The following is a 12,042-nucleotide window of genomic DNA, read 5'->3' on the forward strand; positions in this document are numbered from 1 at the left end:
ATCCTAGCGATGTACCATCAATGTCTGAGATGAAACAACCCCTTTAAATTCAAGAGAGGAGGGGAGGCGTGAAAGGCTTTTGCTCACTAAAGTATACCAAGTGGGCACTCTTAGACTGGCACACTCCGGACCCATCATATACCCTGTGGACACCTTTGGCACACCATCCCTAGATCTGCACACACGTCTCATCCATCACGTTCCATCACACATGTTGGAGCACGTGACGTCACCTGCCCGCTGACGGCCTCCCAGCTCCCCTAGCGGCCGCTGTCAGCGCTGCACACAGTCCCAGTCAGTACAGGAAGCCGGCGGTCGGAGCGGAAGCGGCTGCGCCTGCGCACTGAGCCCGGCCGCTCCCTGCCTTGCTGCTCCTGCTGCCCGGCGCTCCGGTACAGGATGGCGAAGAACACGGTGTCCGCCCGCTTCCGTAAGGTGGATGTGGACGAGTACGACGAGAACAAATTCGTGGATGAGGAGGAGGCGGGAGAAGGACAGCAAGGACCGGACGAGGGGGAGGTGGACGGCGCTATCCGGGGATATCCTTCTGTGTGTACCTGTGTGTATAGGTGTGTGCGGCTTTCCTGCGGTATATACCGGGCCGGTGCAGACGGTAAAGCCCTATATAGATGTCTGGGTAGCAGTGACTCATTCATCATGCAGCGGTGCTGAGTGTTACTCCGGATGTAGCAGAGCTGGGTTTTCTCATGGAGCACAACACATTATCAGGATATTCCTGTGCAAGCTTTACATAGGACTGCAGGCTAATGAGCTGTTGGAGTAACTCGGCTCTGCTGCATCTATCAGTGCTGTCAGACTGCACAGGGCATATCATTACTGGGGTGCAGCAGAGGGGTCTATGTTCTGTAAAGAGGAACTAGGGGGGGGGGGGGGTCACTACTGGGTGCAGCTTCTGCTTCTCCATGTCCTGCGCAGGCAGTGGCGTTGTACAAGGTGCAGGCGGTTACAGGTTTGGTGTCAGATCATGTAGTGTTAAACCACATGCATGCTGTCCGTGGGGGGATGCAAGTAGTGCCCTGCCCCCCGATAATTCTCTGCTATGTATTATACTGGCAATCAATGGGTTATGTGGTTAATATAGTGAATGGGCCTGATTTATGGATACCGTAAAGGGGGGCACCTCTGTAAGTCGGAGTGGGTTATGGCGGGAGCTAGTCAAACTCTCCAGAAACACCCCCTGTGTCTGCTGTCAGTGAATGGAAATGTTTGCTTGCAGCAGAGGCTGCATCTCCCATAGCTGTTGGCTCAGCGCTTGTCCATCAACAGCTGCTCCTCCAGACCCCTCCGCACACATGCATTCTCTGTTTGGCCGAGAATGCATGTTTTCAATGGCAAAAGAGGAGAATGCCTCAGAACAAAGAGATCGGGAGTGTAAATTCAGCTCAACTCCGCCTGACAGTTAATTGGAGGCCCCCCATGGTCCTACTGCAGCCGAAAGCCTTCTCACTTATTATTTCTTTTATTATTTACTTTTATACACTGTTGGCGTCCACCTTTTACGACTGAGGTTGTCTGTGCCTGCTGGGAGTAGTAGTTTTGCTGGAGAGCTGCAGCTTGGAGGCCACCGCATCTATAAGATGCCTTTCTATAAGGCCCCTTTCACACGAGCGTGACAGATTAGGTCCGGATGCGTTCAGGGTGCGTTCAGTGAAACTCGCACTATTTTGCAAGCAAGTTCAGTCAGTTTTGTCTGCGATTGCGTTCAGTTGTTCAGTTTTTTCCGTGCGGGTGCAATGCGTTTTGATGCGTTTTTCACGCGCGTGATAAAAAACGGAAGGTTTACAAACAACATCTCTTAGCAACCATCATTGAAAAACGCATCGCACCCGCACTTGCTTGCGGATGCAATGCGTTTTTCAGGCAGCCCCATTCACTACTATGGGCCAGGGCTGCGTGAAAAACGCACAATATAGAACATGCTGCGATTCTCACGCAACGCAGAACTGATGCGTGAAAAACAACGCTCATGTACACAGACCCATTGAAATGAATGGGTCAGGATTCAGTGCGGGTGCTATGCGTTCACGTCATGCATTGCACCCGCGCGGAAAACTCGCTCGTGTGAAAGGGACCTAAAGGTTCCCCTAAGGCACAAGACATATGTGCATATCCGTATGGTGCCCAAGTGCATCAGATTTTTTATTTTTATCTCCAGACCTATTCATTTGAATGAATGAGTCTCGGAGGCAGAGCTGCAATACCGCAAACAACCTGTTGGAGAGGGGTGGTGCTGCTTTTGGAAGAAAGCAGCCATGTTATCCCGGACAGCCCCTTTGATGACGGATCCAATCAGTTTGTGACCACCGTACCATCACCTGGCTGCCTATGACTTGTATATATGGCCCCTTTTGGAGCGTCTTGGGTATGATCTTGTATCCCAGCGCTCAGGTTCACTGGTAGCTTTCCAGGGAGCGCGCAGATTGAGTGTTGTGACCTTTACGCTGCCCGGCAGTGCTTGGCGCTGGCTGTGTACACACCTGGGTTATTACACCTCTTGCTGCCTGTGATCAGATAGTACGCGGCGGCGTACAGGCTGCCGCTGGAGGGACACAAGCCGAGTCTTGCTTGCAGTTCAGGAATGCAGGAAGTGGGATCCTGAGACGCGGGGAAGATGGAAATGCAGGAACGTCGAGCATATTCTGGCACGATATCTGAAGCTGACGTGCAACATGTAAGGGCTTGTGCACACAAACTTATTTATTGGTCCGCGTCCGTTCAGTTTCTTTTTGCGGCGCGTATGCGGAACCATTATAAAATGTAAATAAATAATAAAAGCCATTCATTTCAATGGGGCCGCAAAAAAAATATAATGAAACGTCTCCGTGTGCATCCCGTATCCGTATGTCCGCAAGTCTGTTCTGCCAAAAAATAGAACACATCTTACATGGATGTCATCCATTTTTTTTGGACGGATCCGTGTTTTGCAGACTGCAAAATACATACGGCCACGTACATGAGCCCTGAGAGTACATATCCATAGTTCAGTCCGCAAAATACGGATACCTTCTGTGCGCATTTTGCAATACGGACCAGAATAAGACTTCTATAATTTGCAGAACGGCCTCACAGATCCGCAAAAAATTCAGATGTTTGCATGTTCCCATAGAAATGAATGAGGATGAAAAATGCGGTCGTGCCCATGAGGCCAAGTCTGTATGGACACTTCACTTCTATATAAAAATAAGGAAGTGACACGCGTCCTAAGGGGCACCCTATCCAGCCCGGTGTTCCTCCAAACTGTCTCCAGCATTTGCAAAACTACAAGTCCCAGCTTGTCTGCTCTACGCTGTGAAAGCATACTGGGGGTTGTAGTTTATTCACAGGTTAAGAGCTTATGCACACGACCGTATGTTTCAATGGGGCCGCAAAAAGATATAACGTCCTATTATCAGTTTTGCAGACAAGGATAGGACATTTCTATTGAAGTGAAAAAAAAAAAATGGCAGCGTGCACACGGCCAGGATCCGTGTTTTGCGGATCTGCGATTTGTGGAGCGCAAAACACTTCCGACCATGTGCATGAGCCCTAACTGGTGTTCCTATTGGATGTCCTCTTCACATGTGACAAATAACAGGACGGTTCCCTGTATCCTACCCAGCAGATGGTTGGTATTATCTTATTAATAAGAAAACAGAACCATCTCGCTAGCGCCACCTGTCTAGGGACGGATATCTGGCCTGGCTATTTTACCTGGTCATATCCCAGATCTTGTTAAAAAGTCAGATTTTTTTACTTAAAGGGGTTTTTTCAACACGCAGTTTTATACTTACCTGCTCCCGGCGTGCCGTCCACTTCCTGGTTTCGGCAGGGGGCGGGCTCCATCTTGATTGATGTCTTCTCCGGGCCGGGCGCTGTACTGAACGCGCACGCCGAGTCCGCGCATGCGCCCTGGTGACTTCTTCCTGGCCAGTGTAGTATACTTGCCAGGAAGAAGTCACCAGGGCGCGTGCGCGTTCAGTACAGCGTGCGGCCGGCCGGGAGAAGAAAAGAAGTCGTCTGCGCAGGCGCGGCCACCGCGATTCCTGAGAAGAGCGGTGGCCGTAACCAGGGGAGACGGAAGACAACAGTCAGGTAAGTATAGGTTTATTTTTTTCTAAGGGGTGGGGATTTGTTAATGAAATATATTTAGAAAAATGATCACTGTTAAATCATTAACAGATTTAACAGTGATCATTAGGATGATAATACCCCTTTAAAGAATGCCACTTCCACAAGATGGCGCTATTGAGATGGTGCTCTTTCTTTGGGAGATACCTCTTTGCATATCGTTTTCCCATGGAGCAGTTCCAGTGCGTCTCCATACAGGGCTGGACTCTTGAAGTAGAGACAGTCCCTACCTGAGCGGATTATTAATAATGGATATTCCAGCTATTAGTGCTGATCACTCTGCAGCTGTATTCAGACTGACTCTCCATTAAAGGGTATCTAGGTGAGGGGCTGTTACATGCATTAGGGATCTCTACAGGGAGGAAATGTTGCTCTCTAGATGAGCTGTTTTTAGAGTATTTTTGGGGGGGCTATGTAGTCTCATGTCCCATTCGGAGATACGTACATAGGGTCTGTGTCTCTCATCCATTGGTAGGCTGCTCATACACATGAAGGGGGGCATTCACTAACCTATTTACGCCACAGAACTGGAGTAACTAGTTCACACATTCTGTCGCCCCCCCCCCCCCCATTTGTGCAGCAAAATATGGGCATTTCTCACCAATTTTTAGAAGTGGCGAGAAAAAAAAGGGCCCTCCACATTGATCTTTCCTCACACCAGTGTTCTGGCGTGAAGAAAGACGTAAAGGGGCATTCCCATCTGAGACAATGGGGAGATATCGCTGTCTGATAGGTGCGGGTCCCAGCGGTAGGACCCACACCTATATCAAGAAAAAAGCAGTGGCTGGAGGACCCCAGGTTTCCCCGGGTTCGGCCACCACCAAACACTGTCCCCATGGAAGTGAATGGGAGCGCACCGCGCTTGCGCGGCCACCACTCCCATTCATTTCTATGGGGCCAATGGAAATAGCTGAGCCAGCACTCCCAGAGGTGGGACCTGCACCTATCAGACGATGGGGCATATCCTAGCAATATGCACCCATTTTCTGAGATGGGAATACCCCTTTAAATCTACAGCAGCTCGGAGGTGTGCACCTCTGCGTAAATTTGGCCCATCCTCCAGCAGTACAATACGCTGGTCTTGATGAATGTCCCTCTGAATGTATACCAGCCAACCATTTAATGTGGGGGGTCAGCCTTATGACTTGACGTCAAGGATGATAAGGATCAGGCTGTTGGATTCCAGCATGACCAATCCTTTTGTTTTTAGAGAGATAAGCCGGCATCAGGAGTTCAGCAGCCTATTGCCCCATTCAGAACACATGCATGCTGAACTGAGCGTGCGTGTGTATGGTGGGTCAGTAAATGATTGTTTGCCTCGTCTTACTTTGCAGCCATGGTCCATGAGATCAGGACTTGGTAACGGAGTCTATATTAGGAAATTAGAGCGCATTCAATGCTTAGTTATTTCTTCTATATTTAGGAATCCCCAGAGAACCCCGTTACTAAGACGGTTCACATGAAATCATTGGTCGTTCTTGTATGATTTCCTTAACCCCTCAGCACAGGGAACATGATGGGCGCACTGCAGGCTGTTCTGAAGAACCCGCCGATCAACACAAAGAATCAGTCGGCAAAGGTAAGGTCACGAGCAACATTAGAGGACCATGAACATAAAGAAAATATAGCATGAAAGCACTGACACCTACCTACTTAAAGGGATTCTCCAGTTCCATAATAAACATTTTTTTTTTTTAATCTGCCCCAAACACTACATATATTTGCCTCATCTACCTGCTTTTTCAGTCCGCACTTTCCTTCCCCTGTTCTAACCATCACTCTGTCCCGGCAGGATGTGTACATGCAGAACTTCCTGTTTTCTTCAGCTCCTGCTGGGTTTGCTAACCGACTCCAGCATGCTTTGCTAAGTAATATTTCTCCGGATGTGTTCTGTCTGCCACACTGTCCCCTCCGCAGTAGTTACGCCTCCTAAACCTCGCTTCACTATCTTAGTTAGGCAAAGCAAGCCCTGTGAAACATGATAGAGCAAAGCATGCTGGAGTTGGTTAGCAAACCCAGCAGGAAACTGATGAAAACAGGAAGTTCTGCATGTACACATCCTGCCAGGATGCAGTGATGCTGAGAACAGGGGAAGGAAAGTGCTTACATGAAAAACAGGTATATGGGGCCACAATATGCATTGTTTGGGGTACTCTGGGCAGATAGGAAATCATTTTGGGACCGGAGAACCCCTTTAAAATCTATTGGAAGCCTGTAGTCTCGGCAATATATAATTATGTTCCTGTTTCAGGATCGAGCAGAGAGTCTTGTGCTGAAAGTTCTGGTCTCCTTCAAAGCCAACGACATAGAGAAGGCTGTCCAGTCCCTGGATAAGAACAGTGTGGACCTGTTAATGAAATACATCTACAAAGGCTTCGAGAGCCCGTCTGATAACAGCAGTGCTGTTCTACTGCAGTGGCACGAGAAGGTGAGCACATACAGAGGCCGCCGAGGAAAGCTCCTGGCTCATACGCCAAACGTAACCATGGTCCCCCATTTACCTAACGGGGGCCTAAAGACCGTCATGCACGGTATACATTTTTCTTAGAGGCTTTCTGGTTATAATTATATTTTAAGTAATGCCCCCAGCCTGTCTCCTGAAAAAGAAGATTCATACTTACCCGCTCCATGCTGCTCCGTTCTGCCTCCATCTTCCGGTCCCTGCACTGTTTAATTCCAGCGGTGCATGACCTCACTTCTCAGTAGTCATCTCATTATCATTACAAGCAGAGAAAGCACATCATCTACCATTTAAGATAGGTCATCAATAGGGATGATCGAATCGACTTCAGAAGAAACATCCAAAGTCGATTCGCATAAATCTTCATTTGAACACAGTACGGAGGGAGTGCTCTGTACAGTATTAGAATGTATTGGCTCCGATGAGCCGAAGTTATTACTTTGCGAGGTTTCACGTAATAACTTCATATATTAATTTCTACTGTAAAAAAACATTTCCCGAACTCGGGTTCGGTTTCAAGGTACCACTTGGAACCAAACCCAAGTTCATACAACTGATCGGCGGGGGTGCTGGGACTTTGCCCCCCGCCAGTCTGATAAATACAGAGGATAGGTCATCCATATTTTGTCACTGCACAACCCTTCTAATATCATCTTAGACAAGATGGCTGCCCCCATATTCTCGTACAGAAAATAAAATTGGCACCCAGAAAATAACATTAGATTACAAGAATAGAATATTTTAGTAATTGGTTTTAATTAGCCAAAACTATCTATTTGGCATATTCCCTTTTAAATTTAGTTTCGGCTCATGAGTAATCCTGCATGGTGCTTGCACAGTCTCCCGGCCTCCGCCCTGATAAGAGCTTTATCTGGAACGTTTACTTTATTGATAGTGCATTTAGGTGACATTGTAGTCCGAGTTCACATCTGCATTGGAGCCGCTGTTCTGTTAGATTTCCCTACCCCGTGAGATTTCCCTACCCTCGTCACTTCCGGCCGCACCGGACATGACGTGAGGAGGTGTGCTGCGCAGGCGCACAACGACGGGGTAGGAAAATTTCACAGCAGAGTTAGCTGGGCTCCCTGCCGACACTGCGCATGCGTCGGGAGCCTCACCAGCGGTTAGGGTAGGGAAAAATTACGGGCCAGTGCGTAGGCGCGGTGATCGGATGGATGTTCTCATCTGGACACCAGCCGACCGTGCGCTGGGAGCCTCCCCAGCGGTTAGGGTAGGGAAAAAGCACTGGCCTGTAATTTTTTCCCTACCCTAACCGCTGGTGAGGCTCCCGGCGCATGCACAGTGTCGGCCGGTGTCCCCAAATCTCACGGGGTAGAGAAGTCTAGCGGAACACCGCCATCCCAGGTTCAGTCATATTTGACAGAAACAATGGTGTGACCGGCAGCACTGTTCTTCCCGTCCAAATGCATCTGGCAGCAGATTTGTACCTATAACACTGGCGGACCTGTTACATGTGCGCTTGGCAGCTGAAGGCATCTGTGTTGGTCCCAGGTTCATACGTGTCCGCATTGCTGAGAAAAATTGTGTTTTAATATATGCAAATGAGCCTCTAGGAGCAACGGGGGCATTGCCTTTGATAGGACCAGGCAGTTAAAATGTTGTCACGTCTGGTCCTGTCAATAAAAGTGCAGTTGCAGAGAGAGCAGAGCCTCTAGGTGTATCGGCAACGCCCCTGTTGCTCCTAGAGCCTCATTTGCATATATTAAAACATAATTTTTCTCAGCTATGCAGGCACATATGAACATGGGACCAACACAGATGCCTTCAGCTGCCAAGTGCACATGTAACAGGTCAGCCGGTGTCACAGGTACAAAACTGCTGACAGATGCCCTTTAATGTTGTTAGAATGAAATGTCTATGTAGCTCCTGTCTGAATGCTCCTGTTTGTCTCCTCTGCAGGCTTTGGCAGTAGGTGGCGTGGGTTCTATAGTCCGGGTACTGACTGCCAGGAAGACCGTTTGAATGTTCAGCTGGTTGTGATCGATGGAAGAACTGGTGCCAAGACCAAAACTCTGAGCTGCAGCCTCGCTGTAGCCGCCCATCCATTCCTTTGTTGTTGCCCACATTTCGATTCTCCTTTTTTTTTTTTTTTCTTCAGCCTTTGTTTTGTTTTTAAATACCATTTTGAAGTACGCAGAGCTTGTGAGAGTTTGCTGTGAGTGCAGAGCTCTGTTGACATGAGTGCTAAATTATCCGCGTACCCTGCCCTCCTTGAGCTGGGCTCTGTTGAATAGCCATCTCCCTTCCCATTTCTACAGGTTGCAGTGTCGTCTGCTCCGAGGTGAATCGTATTGCGCCTTATAACCTCATTTTTGTCAGGGCTAATCCTCACAGCTCGGCACTGTAAGCGAGCTGATCCCCTTCCCTGCGTTCCTGCTGCTGCCCCACCTTCCACACCGTTGGGGCAATTCTCTCAGGATCTGCGTTTTTTGCAATCTAAGGCTTTTTTTCTATCATGGAACAGTGTCCAGAGACCGATTTAGGCTCCGTCGTTTTCTTTGCCGACGGGGTCTGGATTTTGTTACCATTAACTCCCTCAGGTCCTAGGTGTACAAAGGGATAAATTATATAGTAAAACGATTCACTCTGCTGTGGCTCCTTGGGTTCCTTTCCGTAGCCAACAAACGTGGGGGTCTGCAGTAACCCGTCATAGGGCACCCGTAGCAGAGGCGATAATTTTGTGGGCTGAATAGCAGGAAGACGAGTTCAGGTGACCCTTGGGTTCCATTCATATTAAAGGGATTGTCCAGGATTATAAAAACATGACCGCTTTATTTTAAGAATGGCACCATCCCCGTCCACAGGTTTTGTCCAGTATTGCAGCTCTGCCCCATTACCAAACACAACCCATGGACAGGGATGATGCTGTTTTTGGAAATTAGAAATTAGCTGTGTTTTTCTAATCCTGGACAACACCTTTTAATTATTAAGATTTAGAAACTGGGGATATTGATTAGTGCCAGTGCAAAGGAAACATGGAGCAGTTGCCCATAACCAATCAGATTGCTTCTTTGAATTTCAAAAAGGCCTCTGAAACCATGAAAGCTGCGCAGTAATTGGTCGACTTGGGCAACTGCTCCATTTTTTTTCCTTTGCACCAGTTTTGATAAATCTTCAGTGGTTTTTTTCGATGAACTTTTCCTCCTTTGTGATGGTTCTGCCCACAAAATGGTTGCTTGTGTTATGTGTAAGACGAGAGGTGCTCGTTGAAGGTTTTTTTTCCGGGATTTTCATAATGACGACGTATCTTTAGGATAGGTCATCAATACGGGATCAGTGGGGGGGGGGGGGGGTCGGACTCTCGGCACCCCAGCTGTTTGAGGAGGCCGTGGCGCTCACTGGATTTTGGGTTAATGCTGTGGCCTCCTTGCAGCTTATCAAGCACAGCGCTGTTCTTGGTATCACAGCTCAGCCCCATTCATTTGAATGGGGCTGAGCTGTGGCTAGGTCATGTGACCAGTGAACATGACATCACATGACTTAGGAAGAGGCCGCAGTGCTCAAGGAGTGCCTCGATCTCTTGATACAGCTGATCGGCTGGGGTGTCGGTCATACTGATCACCTATCCTGGAGGGTAGGCCATCAGTATGAAAATTCCAGAAAATCCCTTTAAAGTGGATCTGTCACCTCTCCTGACATGTCTGTGTTGGTGACTATTTGCATTCTCTACGTGATGACAATTCTATGGGCATCACATTTTTTTTGACTCTTATGTCGTATAGTTTATTATTCCCGCGAGAAATTAAGAATAAATTGCTAGAAATTTGCTGTGAAGATCCAGCTGGGTGCTACCAGTTGGGGTTGTGTCCCTGCACAGTCTGACACTAGCAGGATAGGGGCAGACTGCAGGAACACATCCCCACCTGGTAACACCCATCTGGATCTTCGTTGCAAACTTCTAGCAATTCGTTCTTAACTTCTAGCATGAATAATAGAGGAATGAGATCTCATAGTCATTGGTATGACATGGGGAATGCAAGTAGTTACTAACAGACATGTCAGGGAGGGGGGACAGTTCATTGCTTAGAAATGTGCTTTTGGCATCTATCTTTTAGACATGGTTATAGCCTAGATCAAATTTTAATGGCGGTATGAAGATGGCTTTTAAATTGGAAAAAGTGGACCCTTTAAAACATAACTTTTACTAAAGATGCAATAATATCGCCCTGTAATCACAACAGAAGGTAAACAATGTACATGGGCAAAAAAAATGGCCCAACCAGCATAATGCATGTAGTATCCCATATGCACACAGATAGTCACAATAAATGGGAAATGAACAGAAAGGGCAGGCCTGGGACGGCTGGGGAACACTCACCCTAGCGAGGCCCTACTTAGACCTCAGCCCAGGGACAAACCCAGATGGTGGGATTTCCCTGTCCTTGTACCTGTCCTGTAAAACCCTAAGAAGCCCTAGATGGTTTTATATGATAATTATAACAGCCCGACGTGTTTCCCCCGGTTGGGTCCCTCAGGGGGTCGGTATTAACTAGAGGAAAACCCCATCAAAAATAACAAATACATCACATGTTCCTTCAGGGCTGGTCAGAGACGATACAACCTAGAGACAAAAAACACAAAATATATATGTGCCCACAACGAAAGGCTAGGTACAAGTCTCGATATCCAGCATAAGGAGTTCAAACTTACATGTGATGTGCCCCTTCGTTCGCCAGACTGTCTCAAAACGGGTGCATGATACAGCAGTGAGGCATACACAGACAGTGGGGATTCAAATAGGGTGCTGGAGCGCGTCTCGCCAGGCACGGAGGAGGAACCTCCGGCCGGTGGAACGCACGCCGTGCTGTTACTTCCGGTATCGTGGAACGCACGATCATTATTGAGGCCATGTGTGCTGAATATTGATAGATATCTACCGGTGGCCTTGATGGGTGTTTTTAATTCCAGCCGTCAGTGACCCCAGGCTTAGTTGTAAACATACGTTTTATATAAGGTTATGGGCTGGCATTTTAAGTCTGTCTTGGCAGTGCCCACAGGCTTGAACTGTGCCTGGTAGGGCTCTATAAAAGCTGGATTTGCAAAATGGGCATTTAGGCTTAATGCCAGGAAGGCGGCTGGATATAATACAGGTGTATGTAACAGAATTTAACCAGATGCCTAAAATTTACAAAAAGTACCATATCCTAAAGCAGTGTTTCCCAACCAGTGTGCCTCCAGCTGTTGCAAAACTACAACTCCCAGCATGCCTGGACAGCCTTTGGCTGTGCGGGCATGCTGGGAGTTGTAGTTTTGAAACAGCTGGAGGCACACTGGTTGGGAAACACTGTCCTAAAGGGCTAGGCTTTGCCATTCAAGCAGCTGGTTGCTGGCGTGGGCCATCATGTTCATTTAATCAGCAATTTGGCGAAATGGTGGATGAGCTGTCCTGCCAAAAACCACCAGCTGTCTGCAAAAAGGATTTCATATAAAAA

At 48.0% G+C, this 12,042-nt stretch overlaps 1 protein-coding gene across 1 annotated transcript; it reads left to right on the top strand.

The window, feature by feature from the left end:
• The first annotated feature begins 319 nt into the window (after positions 1 to 319).
• On the top strand, positions 320 to 11,734 carry ARPC5 (actin related protein 2/3 complex subunit 5). Its single transcript, XM_044300662.1, has 4 exons — positions 320 to 539; positions 5,635 to 5,707; positions 6,380 to 6,556; positions 8,510 to 11,734. Exons 1-4 carry the CDS (start codon positions 400 to 402, stop codon positions 8,570 to 8,572), a joined length of 453 nt encoding a protein of 150 aa, XP_044156597.1. The 5' UTR covers positions 320 to 399; the 3' UTR covers positions 8,573 to 11,734.
• Positions 11,735 to 12,042: the final 308 nt, after the last annotated feature.

Source organism: Bufo gargarizans, chromosome 7 (assembly GCF_014858855.1).
Source record: "Bufo gargarizans isolate SCDJY-AF-19 chromosome 7, ASM1485885v1, whole genome shotgun sequence".
In the NCBI taxonomy this organism is placed as follows: domain Eukaryota; kingdom Metazoa; phylum Chordata; class Amphibia; order Anura; family Bufonidae; genus Bufo; species Bufo gargarizans.